Raw genomic sequence first — 19,619 nt, 5'->3', positions numbered from 1 at the left:
GTTTCAAAATGAGTTTGATGTGCTGCTCATCTCATCCTCAGTATATTATTACACAAACACCCACACATTTAATTGGATAAAGATTCTATTTGAATTCCTTTCTAATCTTTGTGTAACACATCTTTTTAAATCTTAATTAAAGCTGTGTTTAACTGCCATCTACTCTTAAGTATATGTGTGCAGTTACTGAACAGATTTGCTTTTTGGCACAGCACAAGTACTGTACTGAGTGTTTGTCTTATTATCCTCTACAGAAGAACAGTGACCAAGCGAACTTTCGGACAAACTGGGCTGGTTATTCACACATGGTATGCCAGCCACTCTCTGATTAAAACCATCTGGGTGATGGCCATCAGTCAACACCAGTTCTACCTGGACAGGAAGCAAAGCAAAGTGAGTGTCTGTCTGTTCTGTCCTCACTAATTCACTTTTTTCACATCTCCTGCCAACTGACATTTAGTTAGAAACAGTCTTTTCACACTGATGCTTGACCCGTATAGAGTACTCACCTCATGTCAAGTGAACCGCAGAGGCGACCCACCCACAGATCAGAGTCTGTCTGTGTGTGTGTGGGAAGTCACACAGGGGGAAGGTATTAATGCTGGTGGAGCACATGACTGTGTGTGTTTTTGTTCTCATCTGGTCAGTTTGTCAAGTCATTTCACCATATTAGGAAGCTAATCTTGAGTGATAACATTGATTTTCATTTAATTGACTTCAGTATGAGCTACAGTGTTGACCTGATTTCATTAGGCTATAAAATAAGCCTTCTGGTGGATTAAAACACTCTCTCTCACTTCTCTTTCAGTTTGAATATGGGCTGAAGTTCTGTCTAAGGCGCTATTGTGCAAGTGTCACAGCCTGGTGAAACAGTGACTGTTCATCATGTGATGCACTGCCTGATCCGTGTCCCATGCCCGTGACTTGTGTAAATAGTGTGGCAAGGGGATATCACAGGCCTCCAGCTTCAATGTAAATAGGTTTCATGGTCTGGCCTCATGTTGGGAAGTGAAAAATTAGCTTGATATTGTTCTGAGGGAAATATTTTTGTCATTGTGCTGATATAGTGGACAGAATGATACAGTCGTAGTAGTCATGCCTATTGTTCTGCCTATTTCTGTCTTGTCTGAGGCTGGAGAGTAACATGTTCAACTCAAAATTAACTACAATTTGCTTCATAAAATGTCAAGTGTTTAGTTCGGAAGGGATAACATTGACAGTATACAGGAAATATCACCATGTTTACAAAGCTCGAGCTGCAATGAGTAGTTGATTAATCGATTCGTAGATGAAAAAAAAGAACAGTTTTATTCATCGATTAGCTTCATTTTTCAGCAAAAATGTCAAACCTTCAGAATCTATTTCCAGCTTTTACATGTCAAGATTTGCTGCTTTTCCTTTTCATGTTATAATAGTACTGTAATAGAGAATTTGGGTTTTGGACTGTTGGTTGCACAAAAGTAGCAATTTAAATCTCAGTTTTCAAAGTTTTTGACATTTACGTCTAAATGATTAATCGATTAATCACCTCAAAATAATTTGCATAAATCAATTATCAATGTAATGGTAAGCTGCAACCCTGTTCACAGCCTTGGTCCTTGAGTGTGAAATGTGGTTTGAATGCTGTGAGGAGAAACTTGTGCTCTGTGTGTTCCTGTTTATGGTGCACATTTGCTGAGTATTGAGGCTGTTATACAGTATGAGTGGTGTGCGATGTGCATTTTGTGGCAGAGATGGATGAGTGTGTGTGGCTCCAGTCAAATGAGGTTATTCAGCCGCTGTCTCCCTCAAAGGCAGATGGTGTGTCAGTGTTCATCCAGGAATAGAGCTCGCTCTGATTGATGAGAGAGCAGTGCTCTTCGAGTACCAAGCATGCAAATGGAGCCGCCACTATCGCAGTGCGCTATCATTAAAATGAAATACTCCCAAATCCCTCCTTCCTCTCCCTCCTCCTCATCCGTGTTTCCTTCCTCCTAACTGTCTCTTCCCTCCCCTACAGTCAAAGATGACAACGACCAGGAGTACAGGAGACATCGCCATGGACCTGACAGAGATCTGTGCCCCCCGGATCACCAAACTGTCCAGCATCGAGAGCAAAGACCAGCTTATCATGGCCAGCAACGGAAGCCTCATCTCAGCCAGTAAGCAAAGAGTTAATTAGCCAGTGGTTTCTGTTCCAAGACAGATTGTGAGTGATGATTTATTGCTATAATTTGGAGCTAATCGGACATGTGCTTCTTCTTCCAGGTTCTTTGGACTCTGAAGTCACAGAGGAGCAGAAGAAAGAAAAGGCTGCTGAGCTGAAAAAGAAAGAAAAGGACCTTCAGGACACACTGACACAGAAACTGGAGGAACTGAAGAAGCTCTGTATGAGAGAAGCTGTGAGTGTCTCTCTATTTCTGTTATTTTTCATTGACATGTAAAACCTCCAACCTCTCAGCTGACTGTTGGCTATTGTTCTTATTTGCAGGAGATTACAGGCCACCTGCCTAAAGACTATCCCCTGGCCACAGGGGAGAAGGCTCCTCCAGTACGACGCCGTATGGGGACAGCCTTCAAACTGGATGACCTTTTCCCCTATGACGAGGTTAGTAAGGCTTTTGTTGTGTTTATGTTGTGATGTGTTTCTGTCTCTTACGTAATGTAGCGTGACACAGTTTGCTGAAACACCGTTCTTACACCACTGTGTATATTTACCAACAGATCATTTAGATCACTGGACTATGTGAGTCTGAGGATTAAGAGTTTAACATGTGTTTTGAGGCTTATATTGCATAATGCTTGTTTGCCATCTACAAGTCAATGAATATTAATGTGAATATGAACATGTCAGCACACTGAAAATGAATGTTTTTAGATAAATTCCATGTTGTATCTTGAAATCTGTTTCTCTCTTCAGTCTTTGACAGGATGTGTCATTATTTGGGGGAAATTCCACCATTAACTCTGTGCATACTTTGTTTTTCCCTGTAGGACCCACATCTGAGGAATCTGGAGAGCAGGTTCGCATTGCAGCAGAAGATCGTGGAAGCTGCCATAAAATTATCCAACGAGGGTGACCTCTGCAAGACGGTGAAGAAAAAGAGGAGAAACAACTGTCTGGATGCAATGAGGAAGCTGGAGGATATTGAGAAGGAGATCAATGCATACAGAATCAAGAAGGGAAAGAAACCCACCCAGAGAGCCTCACTGATCTTAGCAGGTAGATGTCAAAAACAGCATAGGCTGACTCAATGGATGTAGACCTTTTCAAAATCCTTGCTGCTACTGGAAACAACAACAGCCTCCAAGCTAGCACCCTACAAGCTGAAAATCTTATGTCACCCTAAACCTAACCTAGCCGCTAATGTTATAAACATAAACAAGCTAGCAGCCGTTCCCTTTTCTTTCATGGGGATTTAGCCACTTTAATGCCAGGGCTCATCTCCCCCCATGCAAAATTCCCCCCACAGACTTTGCTTTACTTGCACATCAAATCTTGACATTTACTTTTTAAGGACTGTGATTTTTTTATTTGACTGTGAAGTGGTGATTGTTTGATAAGTCGGTCACTATTTGAAAAGTAGAATATCAGAGGTGTCTCTGAAGACCGTTTTCTCTCCTCTCTTATCAGATGATGTCAACCCTTCAGACCTCAGCTCTCTGTCTGACAGCCTCACTCTGGATGATGGTAAGTGCCCAGGCATAGCCATACTCGTAGTGTTTCACTCCTCCTTCCTCCCTTATTTACGGCATGTTACATCAATTTTAACCAAGTAATCACACTTATGTCCCAGATGACGAGCTCATTTCCCAGAGGCAGCGGTCCAGGTCGGTTCAGTATTCTCCGAGACCTCATCATGCAGAAACTCTGGACATCCATTACAGTAAAGACAGAAGGGCCTCTTCCAATGACCAGCAAGCAGACAGCAGGTAAACAGCTAACATTCACAACCATGAAGGATATTAATATGTTAATATTCAGCATGAGTCTTAAGCATGGAGCCAGTACAGACCTGTAGACTAGATCCAGAGCTGCATTCCTGCCAGTCACCTCCTCCCTCCTTCTCCTGCCTCTCCAACAATCTCCTGCTTATCAGCCCAACACACCGGCTTTAAAAATAGATGGAAAAGAACATGTCGCTGCCTGTGAAGGAGCAGACAACAATCCCAACCTGAGAGGGAAAGGGAAACAGGAAAGTGGCTCTGGAAAGTTAGTGTGAAAGGCTGCTGCTTCTTGAGTGTTAGCAAATTGATATATGTTGCTCTCAGCTTCAGAGATTAAACTCATTTTAACCACTAAATGCTCATTGCAGCATTAGAGGAGAGGCCAATGGAGTATGTAATGGTAATCATTCAGCTGTAAGTGACGACTAGTGCTTCATTCATGCAAAAACACAAGGTGTTTTTATTCTCCTTCTGTTTAGAGCGTGAGTGAAGAGACAGTAGAGAAGTTAATTTGAATAAAAAGCTTCACCCTGAAAACATCTTTCTTATCTGTGTTCCAGATTAAATTACGGTCATGTCCAGGAATCCCTCCACTGCAGTCACCGTGATGCCTTATCGAGCCACAGCAGCCCGTTCAAACCGTCTTCCAGACAGCCACGTGATGCACGCAGCATGCCCCCCACCCCCCTCCTTACCCGCAACGCCTACAGCAGCACCCAGCTCAGGTAGGGCACTTTTTTTCCCTCCTGAATATCTGTATACCTTCGTCAACAGCTCCTGGTGTGTTTTGGTGTTTCAGAGTCAAAACAGCTTTTCAGTGAAGTGTTTTCCACTTGCAGATCAGAGGACGCTCCACAACATTTCCGCCAGCGCAGCGGTAGTCTGGAGTCCCAGTCCCAGTTTGTGACAGAGAATGAACTTTCAGTCCCAGCGTTCACCCTCTCCCCAGCCCGACGCAGCAACAGCACTGAGGTTCTCGATGATGGATCCTCCTACACCAGCCAGTCTAGTGTGGAGTACAGCGTCCCTGGTAACCACACACACAGACGCAGGATGCGCGGCCGCCACAGAAAAGACATGTATGCCAACACAGGCAGCATGCCCAACCTGGCTCAGCCAGACACCCGCTGCTACGCCTACCAGCCCCGGGCCCGTCCAACCACGACAGCCTACTATGTCACAGGCTACCCAAGCTACGTAGAGCCAGAGCCTTACTCCAATGGAGTCTACATGTATGACAATGAGATGGAGGGACACTATAATGTTAATCCTACCACGTCCTACCACCCAACACCAGCAGCGTATCACAGCCATGATATGCACAGTCACTACGGTAACGACGAGATAGACGGCATGTCTCAGAATCCATACGCCACGCTGCGGCCACCCAGGAACCGCCCAGTGCCTCGCAGCAACGAGCACATCGGCAAGAACATCCAGAAGGCTCTGGTGGCAGAACACTTGAGAGGCTGGTACCAACGCAACGCAGCACACAAACAGGCCGCGTACAACTACGACTACGACCGAGGCTCCCAGCAGAGCCTGGGCTATCAGACCATGCCTGCACCGTACGGCCACAACAATAGAAACACCTCCTACTCTGCAGGTTCGACCACAACACCATATGTTACGGACTGTAATGCATTATGGTTCTCGTGTACGTGAGACATTTATTGACATGTACCATTTTCCTCTCCAGTGTCCACAGCGTCCTCCAGCTCAAACTGGCACAGCCACATGAGCAGTAGTGGTATGTCGGAATATGACATGCCCATGCATGCGCCACAGACCTACTCTTACACGACAGCCCCCTACAGCCACCCCGCCCACAACAGGTGAGAAAAAAAACTTGGCCTCAGCTTCTTATCCAATAAGCCACTCCCTGATCCTGCTTATCCCAGAAGCTAAGCGCCAGTGTTTAATTATCTAGAATGGATGGTTGCAGAAAATATAAGCTGCCGTTTGGTTTTGTTATTCTTTTAACACAACAGTACGGTGGATGTGATGTGTAGCCAATGTTACCTTTTCTTCAGCCCAAGTTAAGAAATAAGAGAACATTTTTCTGCTTCACATGACGGCATGGTTCAGCGGTAGGATTATAGGATCTGTGCAGCCAGCAGTCAGTTCTCCCTTTGAGCTAAACACTGGTTCTGCTGTCCTCCTTAACTGTCCACTGGCCCTGCTTTCTTATAGATATGGCGCCTCCCAGCTTTTAAAGGGCTCCTGGCACAGCCCTGATGGCCAGAGGCGCTGTGCCTTTTTCCCTGCTAGCTCTTCCTCCTCAGCTTCCTCCTCCACCTCCTCCCTGCCTTCCTCCTCCTTTCCCTCCTCCTCCTACTCCCCCGGCTGTCGGGTCAGGCAGGTGGCCTCCAGCCCTGCGCAGCCACAATCCTCCAGAGGGCACAGGCTCAGTAAGGTGTCCTTTGTGAAAGGTAGCTCATAGTAAGTAAACAGCAGCAACGGTCGGAGCCTGTGCGTTTGCTTCTGTTAGTCTGTCTGCAACGTGACTCCATGGTCTGCTTATCGATGTTTTGAAGTGAACTCTGCATTTTTGAGATGTTTGACTGCTCCTTCATGATCATTTATGATAAGGCACCTGCATGGCTTTTTAAAAGAAAACATGCCTGCCCTACTTCCTCTTCGATCCAGCATATTGTCATCCAGTGGTCACATTTCTCCGCAGTATGTTGCTCAGATTCATTTTGTTTGCCTTCCTCTCGGCCCGTGCAGAGGCTCCCTGCCCATGTGCTGCCATTCACCCTCGATCTTTGCCCCCCCTCTCATGCGCAGATGTCCCCCAGAGTTTGAGTGGCGGTGCTGTGATAGGATGGCATGCCCTGCAGGGCCTTTAGAGAGGTGTGGTGCTGTTGCCTTTGCCACTGACCAGGAAAATTAACCCCCTCCCCACAGTAATTAAAGTCCCAGCACAGAAGAAAGGGTGAGAGACAAGAATGTAAAACTTCCCCGCGGGGTTATCATGGTGATGGTGATGTCTGTTCTTCTAATGTGGCAGGGACTTAGGCTGGGCAATATAGTGATATTAAATTGTTATTGCCTAATGAGACTATGTTGTTATCATATTTTGTATACTGTTATAACCTGATCTGGTGTAAATATTGTTTTCCTGTTTATAATTTTATGAACTTCCCACACTGTTCAACTTGTTCCAATCCTTTACCCACTCTGTCCATTCAGACACATTATGTGTCAATAATCTCTTTGTGTTAATATTTTGTGAAAGTACTAATAGTCACCCCTCCAGCATACTTGATGTATTCGAGCACAAAGATAGTTACATTTGATTTTGTCGCCCAGTCCTACCACTTGTGAAGAGTTTTTTTGGAGATATGGTGTGTATCGTGATATAACTAAAATATGGCAATAGTATATTAAGTCCATATTGCCCAGCCCTAGCAGGGACTGCCAAAAAGCTCCAAATCATTTCATGACTCCTGCTGATTCTTTCTCTGGATGTCGTTTGGTGGTGGGACAGCACTTTGTGAGGCAGAAAGGAAAAAATGTGACCGCTGAATATTGTTGCATTTGAAGGCTATGCGTGTGCATTGTTTGTTGTGCATCTGCTTTTTAGTTGGCTGAGAATGTTTGACCCTGGGTTTACCCTTAACACGTAAAGTACATGTACTTTGTACTTTTTTTGACATTTCTTGCCTTAGCTCCTGATCTTTGCACTACAACGCTGAAATATGACAGGAGTGCTTCGACAGCCCAGGGTTAATTCATTCCAGAGTCACAGTTAACAAGCTACACTCAGTCTGCCATCTGTCTAATGTGTTTCAATCTTGTTTGTTTATTACAGATCCTACGTAGATATCAGCCAAATGGACCCACACATCGGTAACCAAATGAACACTAACCGGGAGCCAGATGACGAGATTTACTGGCAAGACTCAAAACCGGGAACAATAGTGTAGTTGCCTGTCTGTCAACGTGTTGTACTCATTTTTCACCTTGACAAGTTGTCACTGTGCCTTAGACTGCACTTACCTGTTTTTTGTGTACAAGGGGATCCAAAGAATGAAGGAACTGAACCTCTGGAATTAAGGGTGTAAAGAAAAGGATGTCCTCTCATTTTCCCTTAGTTTGAATGCCAAACCGTTTTTCAAATCATAACAAAACCCCGCGGGAGCGTCAACATGTCTGGATTGTAAGTGTTTGTGGTGATGGCACTTGTGCACTGAATCTATACCAGGACCTGCTGTGGACTGTGTGGTATAGCCAAAGGGAACGTGGACTAAACTTCTCCGGTGTTTCTCTGTTGAGAGACTGAGGACTATGACCGTCTCTATAAGAGGACACTGAGCCGTAATGAACACACACACATACACACAAGTACGAGCACTGTAAGCATGAAGGATCAGACAAGGACTTTATCAAAATGAAGGATTGAACTCATTGAAAATGAGTCAAAAAGATGGCTACTTCCTGGAACATTGTGCAGTCACCAGATCCAGTTTTATCACAGTGTTGCTTGTAGCTGCCATAGAGCTTCCTTTACTCATGTTTGTCATCTACAAAGTATTCCCTCTATCTCATTGTCAGTACTTACAATACGATTGAGCCAAATGCTTCTGTCACACCATTTGAGTATTACCTAAAAGTAACCAACTTTGATATCACTGCCACATCTGATCAGTCGGTGCAGGAAGACAAAACATCCAGTTTTGTTATTTTATTTTAACATGGTTATTTCATCCATGCTGGAAATCATGGACTGGTGCTCCCAATTAATTTCTCTCAAGAGAATGAAGCTGTATGTAAATGTTGGTATTGTAAATACACTGGTTCTGTCTCTTTTTTTTAGAGCATTTTTATGTATTTGAAAAGCATGTAATATATAGTAAACAACTGTTGTTAAGCTGGTTCTTAGTAATTTGTATAATTGCATTTGTTTGAATTAAAAAAGCATTTGAATCAGCTGTTTGGTTTGTAGGTTGTATTTATTAACAGGACTTCTTACAGAAAATTCTCAGGGAAATTAAATCCAAAGACAAAAGCCTCATCCCTATAAGTGCAGGGAAACAGGATTTAAGTTCAAATCCATTAAATTAGGTAATTGAACGTCTGTTCAGCCAGTTCAATTAATTAAATTGGGTTTGAAAAAAGACTATCATCACTAACAGAGGAAATGGCTAAATAACCTAAAGTCTCATTTACATTTTATTGCTCTGCAGGCTTTGTCACAGTAGCTCAGGATGGTGGTCATGGAACACATAAAGGCATTCTCCACATATAAATGTTTGGAAAGTGCTTATCTGGGGTGCCTTCAAGGAGGCTGATTATAGTTAGAAAAGATAACTGCAGAGTACTGGCTATATCCCAGTGCTTTTCTCTTTTTCTGGAGCTTGTTAGGATGAATGCAGGGCTGCAATCAGTCACGATGAGAGCTAATTATGAATAAATGATCTGTTTTTAGAAATGCTCTCCTGCTGCAGAGCTCTGTCGCTCTGCTCCAGGTTCCCATTGCCTTTCTGAGTTGCCAAGCTGGTTTTCTGCCTCCTTAAGCCGTAAACCAACCAAACCAGTCTTTAAAACCTGTCACACCCATCACGGCCTATAACCTGTTCATCTGTCCTCCCTGTGAATGACAAGCTAGTGTTTATAGCACCGAACCCTCCCTGGAGGCATCATGAAATGGAAGTCTGCAGTACACATGTATGCTCCCCCCTCCCTCCCAGATTACACTATAACCCTTCACCTCCTTTCCCTCCCTTCCTTCTCCAGACGGCACATATTCTTCTACCACTGCAAGTGAATCCTGCCAGTGGTTGCCTCTTAGGGAAGGCTGCAGTTGAGGAGCTTTGCTTGCTTGCAGTGTTATGCTTCTTGAGCGAGCTCAGGGGAGGTCTCAGACACTTCCAGCTCCTCGGCTTCACCCCAGGCAGAGGGGGAGTGCTTTGTATCCAGCTGTCTCCCTCTGTCTCTGAGCCTGTGCTGCCTCACACCAGCTGCAGCCAGACATCAGGCGAGGCTGTTCCAGCTGACACTGAACTGCATAAACAATGGCCACTTTTGTACTTTCGTCTCATTTAACACATTAAAACTGTAATATGAAGAGGATATTAGGGCTGGATTTGAACCTTGTTATTTTTTATTTTTTTTGATACTGACCAAATGTCCCAACACTGTCTGAAAGCCAGTATCAAAAGACTGGTCACATCTCATTATACTACAAGGAACCTGTAACTGATTATATAACAGTCTCAATTTAATGCTGATGCCTCTATATGACCTACATTAACAAATGTGACCACCAGAGAGAGGATTGGTTATTTCTATATAGTTAATCCTAATGCCTGTCACCATCTCGGATTCCAGAAATTAAAACTATTTTTTAATGGGAAGTTCTGAGGATGAACTGAGGTGTTCCAGCCACAGGAAAGAGGTTCTTGTAGCTGCTTTAATTATACTTTGTTCCAAGTGCCCAATTTAAAGCTGTGCTAAACATTAACAGGGGATTTAATGTTGATGTGTAATCCTAAAGGTATATTCCGTAGCTGACTGCAGATCCTCTCGATTGTACAGTGTTTAGCAACTTTCGGCTGAGTGTATTGGTTTTAGCTGCCTGCTACTTTACTATTGTGGCTCTCTCACCATTTTTACCTTCTTTTTTTCACAATTTTGCTTATAACAGGGTAGCTTTTGCTGGGAAAAGGGCTCTAATTAACTCACTGTGGCTATTCTGCCTGGCCAGCCTCAGACAGAGTTAGCATCAAGCTAGTAAGCATAGCGTAACATTTAGCCACTATATGTTTTCTCAGGGATATGACCACTGTCAGTGCAAAATTGTTTTAAAAAACAGTGAATATTGGACTCAAATTCATCAGGTGGACAATAATGCATCTCTAAAATTAATTCTAATGTCGCTCTGTGTTTGTTTGCAAATTGGGTTAGCTGTAGCCTATCAATTTCATAAGGTGGTGTATAGGCTAATGTCTATGTTAAAGTTGTATTTAGGTCTGTAGCTTGTCCCGCTAAGTCGCATAGTCGTTTGAAATCAGGGTTTTCCAATTTCAAATCATTTTATTTGAGCAAAGTAATGACATGGCAGCTGTGGTTCATCAACATTAGCATTTGAGAACTCTTACTGTTGTATTAATTATTTTTCGTAGAATAATATGTTAATAATTCTGAAAGTAAGGAAGTAAAAGTGTCGTTTTGGTATTAGCACTGATACTTAGCTATTCACTGGCCACTAGTATAGAAGCATTTCTAAACAATGCCCATAGAGCAGGTGATAGACTCAACAACTAAACCCCGCTGTAGGACTCAGCCAAGCTCAGATTAAAGTGACTTTGAATCACATTGGGCTGTGGCTTCCCCAGGATCAGCACAGTTACCTTTATCCAGGGAGTAATGGCTCTTATGAAGGGGGAATAGTTGGATTAGCGGACCGGCCACATGCACTCCACTCTCGTTAATGGGCTAATATGGATGACCTTCCATCGAGGCGGCAGGAAAAGCAGCATGGGTGTGTGGGAAGGCTGAAGAGGATACGGCAGACCGCAAAGGTCACAGTGGGTCGTCATTATTGTGTCATATGATCAGCAGTAGTGTAGGTCTGCTGAACGACAGGCTGGCTAACCAGCTTGGCCAGCAAAAAGCCAAAGCCCCTCAGGCGAGCTGGGGGGGGGGGGGACATAGGGGTCAACTCAAAGGCAGCACGTTGTCTAAGTGTGCCTTACCACACAACATTGAAAGTACTACAATGAACAGTCTCAGTTCATACTGATGCCTCTGTATGACCTACATAAGCACATGTGACCATCAGCAACAAGATTTCTACATCGTTACTATAGTTACACAGTGATGATGTATCCCTGATGGATAAGTCATATGATTTAAGTTATCTTTAAAGCCAGAGTGCTGGAGCTGATCTGAGGAGTTTCACAGACTGTGGAAACTGCTCTCTACTCTGCTGGTATGGCAAAGTTTGTCCATTCCACCATCATCATATTATAATTATTAAAGCGGCTACAGGGAACCTTCATGTTTTGTTTCTGGCGGCCCCTGTGGATAAAAGCGGTATTAATTTCACTGTCGTGTCTTAAAGAGCTCAGTCTGGCTAGCTTGTGCATTTGTTTTGGAAGCAAGTGAAGGAGAGACTCCACATAGTTATAATCCTGCTTTTCAGTAATGGGAAGTAACTAATTATATTTACTCAAGTAATGAAGTAAGTTTTTTTTATAAACTTGTGCTGTGTTTGAGTATTTCCGTGATCTGTTACTTTATACTTCCACTCCACTACTCTGCTTCTTTGGAAACAAATATTGTACACCACTAGATTTGTTTGACTAGTTCCTAGTTACTTTGCAGATTGTATGCTGCATCAGATCTAAAGTAGCACATTTTTTAATTAATTTATTTTATTGGATTGGATTTGAATTCCTATAATCAAAAAAGGCTTAATAGGCTGAATTGGATCTGGTAATTGGTCATCGTATTTAGTTTATATATTCACATAAAAATGTTTAATTAACTTGTACCTGTATTTTTTATAATTTTATTCCATTTTCTGCTTCTTCATATTTCTACTCACACACAAATGTTGTACTTTACTTACTGGTTACTTTCAATCTTAGCTAAATCATTATAAGGATGCCTTAATTTGTACTCGAGCTTAACTTTTAGGTACTTTTGACAACACTATTCTTCTTTCTGAAGAGCAGTTTTCAGGATCCATGATGGTGGGGTAATGTATTTGTGGCTATGTAAGATTAACCAATGTATTACTGTTGATTACTGTCACGCCTTTTGTGTTGTGGAAACTTAACAGGAGGCAGATGTAAGAGGTCATAATCCTACATACGGACGACAGTAATGTCACTCAGCAGCTAGTGTGAAAACAGTACACAAGTTTGTTTTTGTGTCACACGACTTCTGTTGCCTCACTGAAGACTCGGTCGGAAGAAATGATGGTTGTTTCAAAATAACAAGTTAGTCAACTGTTGTTGATGGATATAAAAACAGCCAGAAAGGATAAGTGTTGTTTTTGGACCGCGGGCGAGTACTTCCTCTCCTGGATTACACGTGTGTCAAAGACCAAACACTGAAGACACACACCTGTTGGGCGTGCAGCAGCACACACACGTGTTGGTAGGATCCTTCCAGCAGCTGCAGCAGCCAGAACAAGGGCCTGCACTGTGCCCTCGGAGACATGACTTTACTTGATTTTATTGCCACCAGTGCTTTATGTTCACTCCTCCAAAGTTGCACAATATGGATGGAGATGAGGCACCACGGGTGAGGGCATAAATCACTGCTCTAGTAGAGCACGGGGGGGGGGCTGGCAGCTCGAGTCCCAGTTAAACCGGACAGCCACTGGAATACTGACACCTGAGTGTGTAGAGGTCATCTGAGGGGCTCATTTCAAAAATACCACAAATTCCTTACAGAGAAATGACTGAAGTGGATTTTAGTCACTTTGAAAGCAAAGGGTTAACATGGATAGGAGCTCTGAAGCGATGACTCTGTTTAATGCCCATCATTCTTATCTTCATGTTTCCCTCAGTCCTTACACACAGCCACTTTAAAACCAAATACAGAGCATTGTGCTCCAGATGGATTCTTGTTATCTGCAGTCAATTTCAAATGGAATCCAATATTTAAAAAAAAAAAAAACACAGCCGAAGTAGCTGAGGCAGCAACTTTTTCGACTTTGGAGGTGAATGACTGCAGATGAATCCACCCTGTCACTGCGCAGCACTCAGCTCTCCACACTATAATCTACTGCAGCCCATTGATTAGCATTGGGGGTAAGTGGAAAGGAAAGCAAAGTTAGCCAATCCATCACCCAGGGGGCACTGTCAAGATTAAACAGTCCGAGGTGGAGGAATACTGATGGGCACGGGTCAGGACCTCTCGCTGCTTTGAAGTCTTCATTTTTCAATATTGACACAGCGATCTGTGTTTGGAGTCACGTGTATTTCAAAGCTCAAGACAAAGCCGTGCTTTCTCTTTTGTCTGGCTTTTTTTTTTGTTTGCGTGGACCTAAGCTTGACTCATTTTTATACAAATGGGTTCTTAAGTAAACTGTTAAACTTTATGCGAGGAGGCATTATTCAAAAACTTGAAACAATCCAGCCTGCAGAGCACCTTGGCAGCAATGCGTGTCGAGTGTGCACTTTTTATTCTTTGTTACAAAGCAACAATTTCACAATTTTAGTCGAGCGCAACCTGCCAGGACTGACGGCTGTTTCTGAGACTGATTGAACACAGATTTCATACATAGGAAGAACTCTGCAGCTGTGTTTCACTGGAACACTGACACATTGCATAGCAGAGACGTGAGATGCCCCCATCACTGTTTGAGAAAAGCAGCCCTGGCAAGTTCTGGCTGGAGTGACAGATACCCTGAGGTAAAGATAAAGCCCTTCAGATTACAAGCTTTGACAGGTAAACACACCGTGTATGAAAGGAACTTCAAGAGGTTTAGACTGACAGATACATTATTCTGTTACATCCAAGTGAGTCGAAATCTTTGGCCAGACGATGTGTAGATGTGTGTGAGTCCAGTCACTCCTTCAGTTTTCCCTCCAGAAAGCTCTGGATCTTTTGAAAGTTCTCCTCCTGCTGACCCAGCGCCTCCAGCAAGATGCCCATGGGTGACCTCTTCAGTCCGGCCCCCTCGATCTTGTTCTCCAGTTTATTTTTCATGTTGCGGAGGCGAAACGAAGCGTGTGCACATATCACTGAAAAAGGCAGATGGGAGAGTGACTGTTGGTGTTTGAAATGTTTGGCAAAAACAAACCTATAAACTTTTGTTCGAGTCATACTATAATAGCATCAGTCTGTAAGAATCTGAGGGGGTTCGCTCCAAAACATGTTTCATTGATTGTGAGTGAACTCTGTTGCCTAAGGTTAATTGCAACCTACTTCAATTGCACTGATAATTTCACTCTAGAAGGGTATCTATTATTATTTAATCAGTTAATTAGTTTGAATAAGTCATTTAAATTATCCAGCATTATCTTGTGGAACTTACAGGTCAGAGGTAAAGTGATTGCAGTCATAAACACCATGACGCTTCCCAGCAAAGAGATTAACAGGTAGCTGGCGACCATGACAGCGATCACGAACGCAGTGGGGTTCTGCCTCTTAAAGTTGTTGATGATCGCTCTGTTCTCTCCGGCCCACACTGACCCCAGGAAGACGGCCGACACCACGGCCATGGCTGTGAACATCCCCAGAGGGTTCAGGAACCTGCAGGGCAGCAACACACGACACGTGAGAGCAGACGGCCCAGCGAGAAACTCTTCTCACACAAACTGGAGCACAGGCAGCATCGTGTCTGTGTGTGTGTGTGTGTGTGTGTGTGTGTGTGTGTGTGTGTGTGTGTGTGTGTGTGTGTGTGTGTGTGTGTGTGTGTGTGTGTGTGGGTGGCTGGTCAGTGGCTCCACCGAGTGGTCAGATGTTGTTTTTACCACAACATGACTGGTAAAGGACACACACTCACACACATAATAACATTTAATGTCACTTTGAATGCATTTTCCTCCATTATTGGATGTATTTCTTAAGAAACAACAGGACTGGTCTTGACAACAGGTGACCTAAAAGGTTTGTGTTTACATAATAGCGTATTCCTGCTCAAAACTGGGTTGTTGATTAATACACGGGTCAACCAACAATCAATCTGCAACTGTTATTATAATCTTTTTATTGTCATTTTTCAGGAAAAAATCACGAACATGTTTTTTTTTAATGTGATCATAGGGATCGACTGATGGGTTTGTTTTTTTCCAGGGCTGATACCGATTATTAGTAATCAAGGAGACAAATAATTGATGTTTGGAACCAATATACATTTGCCGTGAAAATAAATATGTTCATTTTAAAATGTAGAATAACCTGTGAGGGAAGTTACTCAAGTATTGTAATATTTTGAGGTACATTTATGATGTATTATCATAGATTAACCCAACAGTTGATTAAGTAATTCAAATAACCTCCATACAGAAAAGTTCAGTGTGAATTTTGACCACTATACTATCAAGAAAATAACTACATTGCAATTGCATTAATTGCAACTTCATTTCTTTAAATTGGTACATCAAATCAAGACTTCACACTTGCAATAATTCAGCTGTGACACCAACACAAGACAATACAATCCACTGTGCATTACTGGCAGGATATGTCCTGCTGTAACAGCCTTTTGCATCAGCGTTTCCTCCTCATCACATCTACTGCTGTGCTCTCCCTGCACAGACACCTTCGACAGACAAGCTTTGTGTGACAAATCCAGCTTTGGCATAACTACAGTGACTACATCAGGCCCAGTTCATGACCTCAGCAAGTGTGATCAAGAGCCTGTCTCACACAGCAAGTTCACCTTACTCAGGCTCCCTGTTAGATATGTGGCTTCACACACTAATGATCCTGGATAAATCACAGAGATACGGATAGAGAAAGAGCAAGGCTTGATGAAGGTGTATGTGATCAAAGTGTAGCAGGAATAAAGCAATTAGAGCGTGCAGATATTCCCCACCTTTAATGTAAAAGACTAAGTGGTGCCTGAAACTAGGACACGATGTTCCCTCTATGTATTTGGCATTTCACTGTTGAAATTATTTAAACGTTTATATATTAAAAAGTTGCGTTTGTGTATCCAAAGGATTTGGGATTTCCGAGGCAGTGACTGATATCTGAGAGTGCATATAATGTGATAACAATATATCAGCCATGGTTTATTTGACTTCATTAACACATAACACACACAAACATTTTTGATATATGTCCCCTAATTTCTTACAGTGACCACGATGCCCTGAACTTGACACTTAACTGTTGAAAAAAAAAAAAGAACTTACTACTGCCTTCTGGTGGACAAACTACGCAATGACAACACAGTTTCTAAATTCCCCCCAAAACATCACATTTTCCTCTAATTTCTTGTTACTTATCACCTGACATTTGGTTAAATCAATAGATCAGCAATAAGCTAATACCAGCCAATATATCTGTCAGGCAGAACCTCTATATTTTCAGCTGTGAGATCAATTTTTTACAGGCACTAAATAAAATGAGCTACCTGATACGTTCTACACCCAGAGTGGGACACTGTCTGAACTTTCAATACAATACAGTGTCATGCAACGCAAAGGTGAGTAAGGTAAGGACGTCACTCTAATCCTGAACAAAACCTCCTGCAGCATTAGTTAACTTGGCAATAGGACAAATGAAAACTTTTGCCATCTTCATGGCAAACAAAAAAAACCAAAACATCACTGTGCAGTGGTGAGCGCGTTGAACTATTGACATTCTTGGGTGGGTTTGAAACCTCTCTTGACCCGCTGTATTAAAGTCTCTCACATCCTCAAATGTCACCGTAACAAGTGTCGCCTTTTTATAGAATTTCTCACCTCACATCTCCTACTGCTCCACCTCATTGTTGCATTTCCAACTGTCTTCTTCCTCCATTTTTATGACAAACAGCCAGTGACCAACCTGGCTTGATCCTTTCCATGTGACATATTGATTATAGGGTCAAAAGGTTTGTTCCTCCTGCATATCACACAAACATAGGTGAATGTGCCAACGCAGCACAAACAGCTTCTTCTTCGTCTTGAGACTATAATAATCAAAAGACCCTCAGGTGAGAGCTGCACTGAGTGCTGGCACTTATGTTGAATGTTGTGAATCCATGAAGACTGTGAAGAACAACTGTAGGTGAAGTCAGCATGGGACAGTATCCAACTTCATGTCAATATTAGCCTGTCCAACATTATTGCAATTCATAATATTATCCCAATAACCATCAAAATATTCATAGAACTTTCAAATAAAAACTAAAATTGCACTAAAAACTTGTGAAAAAAAGTTTGTGAGGAAACAAATATTCTTATTGCATCACAGATAGGACAAACATCTTTTCTGAGGAAAAACAATCAAAGAATCTTATATCAGTGATCATAAATCATGAGGTCTTCCTGCTCAATCTAACAATATACAAGTTGTGGTAACATCCTCTCCCTGTTGTTTTTTTAGTTTGTTTTTGTTGGGTATACAATCTGATAGGCATGCCTTCAGGTGACATGGTGACAGGGTTAGGCAATTCAAAACAAGTCATGAAACCAATACAGGACTGTGTGTCAACGAGCTACACGGCTTTTTAGAGTCATTCATGTTAGGATATTGGAGATTATCTTGATTCAAGACTGACCCCATAATTAAAGACTTACCCTAATCAATTTAATTTGAGTGTCTTTTATCACATCAGTGATAAAATCTTTTATCGGCCCATCCCTAATGAGGAGACCCAGAGTCATCAGGAGTTCAGTGAGTGTGCTAGAAACTATACAGAACCACTGTAACAGGCTGGTAAACTTGATGTAATTGGGTGTTTCAGTATGGTATCGTCTGTGTGTGTGTGTGTGTGTGGACTCATGAATACACAGTATGACAAAATCAGCTTCACACACTTGCATGCCCTGAATACTTTTGGCAATGCAAATGAGACATGGTTGAACCACTGCATGGTTGAACTGTTTTGAAACTGGGTAAAAATAACAAAGGGTTTTCTTTTTCTATGCAAGAGGTAAACTGATTGTGTCAACCTTGTTGGTTTAAGGCCATTAGTCAGGATTGACTGAAATGATCAAATACCGGATTATCTCCTTACTCAGGGGTGAAGGGACAGCTGATTGACCTGCTTTTTACCTCACAACTGTGCTATCTGCGGCGCAACAGCTGACTAGACACCGGGCTTATGAGGCCTTCATGACCATAGCAACAATATGTCATCATACAGCTCAGTGGACGGACCATGACCGGGCATCACTATTTTTAGGAAGCTGGACTCTGGCTGGATCAAAGTGCCAACTAAAGCCAAGATATTTTTCTAGATGACAGGTTTTAAGCTCTTGCTCTGGCCTCACTGAATCTACCTTGTATGGAGCTATCAGACTAGTTCTCAGAGCCATCTGCAGTAGTCCAGGGATGTGCTTGTTCTTCACTGAAGTGGAAGTCTTGATTTTGATTCGTGTACAGTATGAGTCAGGCCCCTGGTTACACACTCCTCTTTTACTTCTCCAATTCAGCCTCTGTCCAGCAGACGAGTGCATCATGGGGGCGTCATGCCATCACATTTTGCATATTTATAGCCAATGAAAAAGTCAGTTGTGCCTCTCTGTACAAACTGTAAGTTCATGCTGAGAGCACAACAGTAACTGCATGTTAGCACACAAACCTCCCCATTCATTCTTATGGGACTCCTTCCAACTGCGAGTCAACATCCTGTTTGTACCCTCATTTATAAACCTTTGAAGTACCAGTTTACACCAACAAGGTAACATTACAGGAAAAAAAAAATACACGAGAAAGGGTTGCGAATGACTTTAAAAGAGACTATTGTTACCAAATAAACACAACAATAAACAGCTGCTATATTGATGACATGTCACGCAGCGTTAACTCACCCGACGATGAGGAAAACAGCGACTGCCAAAGCCAGATAATTTGTCTGATAATACAGCAGGTTACTGACAACTCTGTTGTTCCATTTCGCCAAATCTCTCGTGTCCGGCTTCGCGAACCTCTCCGAGCCAGGGAAGAAGTCGTCCCATGGTCTGAGCGGCGTCAGCTCCACTTTAGCCATTACCTCCTGCACCGTTTACTAATCTGACAGCCGTCCGCCACCAACACCAGAGAAGTCGCCTCTAGCGTCTAGCTAA

The 19,619-nt window shown here is 42.7% G+C and overlaps 2 protein-coding genes across 9 annotated transcripts in view; one reads left to right on the top strand and one right to left on the bottom strand.

The window, feature by feature from the left end:
• The window catches only part of frmd4ba (FERM domain containing 4Ba), a 49,777-nt gene extending 40,913 nt beyond the window's left edge, over window positions 1–8,864 (top strand). For 3 of the 8 annotated variants that reach the window (XM_037099869.1, XM_037099868.1, XM_037099865.1), the window contains 13 exons: window positions 255–393; window positions 2,000–2,141; window positions 2,248–2,381; window positions 2,471–2,587; window positions 2,974–3,202; window positions 3,614–3,670; window positions 3,777–3,912; window positions 4,488–4,652; window positions 4,767–5,533; window positions 5,627–5,762; window positions 6,121–6,359; window positions 6,718–6,865; window positions 7,745–8,864. In XM_037099869.1, the coding sequence (XP_036955764.1) occupies window positions 255–393; window positions 2,000–2,141; window positions 2,248–2,381; window positions 2,471–2,587; window positions 2,974–3,202; window positions 3,614–3,670; window positions 3,777–3,912; window positions 4,488–4,652; window positions 4,767–5,533; window positions 5,627–5,762; window positions 6,121–6,359; window positions 6,718–6,779 (2,323 nt within the window). In that variant the 3' untranslated portion in view covers window positions 6,780–6,865; window positions 7,745–8,864. Of the gene's footprint in view, window positions 1–254; window positions 394–1,999; window positions 2,142–2,247; window positions 2,382–2,470; window positions 2,588–2,973; window positions 3,203–3,613; window positions 3,671–3,776; window positions 3,913–4,487; window positions 4,653–4,766; window positions 5,534–5,626; window positions 5,763–6,120; window positions 6,370–6,717; window positions 6,866–7,744 lie in introns of those variants that run through there. The other 5 variants (XM_037099873.1, XM_037099870.1, XM_037099872.1 and 2 more) reach the window with 4 other exon arrangements.
• Window positions 8,865–14,025: 5,161 nt separating this feature from the next.
• Window positions 14,026–19,617, bottom strand: arl6ip5a (ADP-ribosylation factor-like 6 interacting protein 5a). Its single transcript, XM_037099877.1, has 3 exons — window positions 19,365–19,617; window positions 14,930–15,147; window positions 14,026–14,636 (listed from the first exon to the last, which is right to left on the bottom strand). The coding sequence occupies exons 1-3, from the start codon at window positions 19,541–19,543 to the stop codon at window positions 14,461–14,463; spliced, it is 573 nt and encodes a 190-aa protein (XP_036955772.1). The 5' UTR covers window positions 19,544–19,617; the 3' UTR covers window positions 14,026–14,460.
• Between the last annotated feature and the right edge of the window lie 2 nt (window positions 19,618–19,619).

This window comes from Acanthopagrus latus, chromosome 6 (assembly GCF_904848185.1).
Source record: "Acanthopagrus latus isolate v.2019 chromosome 6, fAcaLat1.1, whole genome shotgun sequence".
Classification (NCBI taxonomy): Eukaryota; Metazoa; Chordata; class Actinopteri; order Spariformes; family Sparidae; genus Acanthopagrus; species Acanthopagrus latus.
Note: the sequence above shows the minus strand (reverse complement) of the source record. Positions and strands in the feature narration are given on the sequence as shown.

Coding starts and splice junctions, on each gene's coding strand:
- arl6ip5a (XM_037099877.1), bottom strand. CDS start 19,543: ATGGCTAAAGTGGAGCTGACGCCGCTCAGACCATGGGACGACTTCTTC. Junction 15,148..19,364: donor GCTGTTTTCCTCATCGTCGG/GTGAGTTAACGC, acceptor GCTGCCCTGCAG/GTTCCTGAACCCTCTGGGGA. Junction 14,637..14,929: donor AATCACTTTACCTCTGACCT/GTAAGTTCCACA, acceptor TGCCTTTTTCAG/TGATATGTGCACACGCTTCG.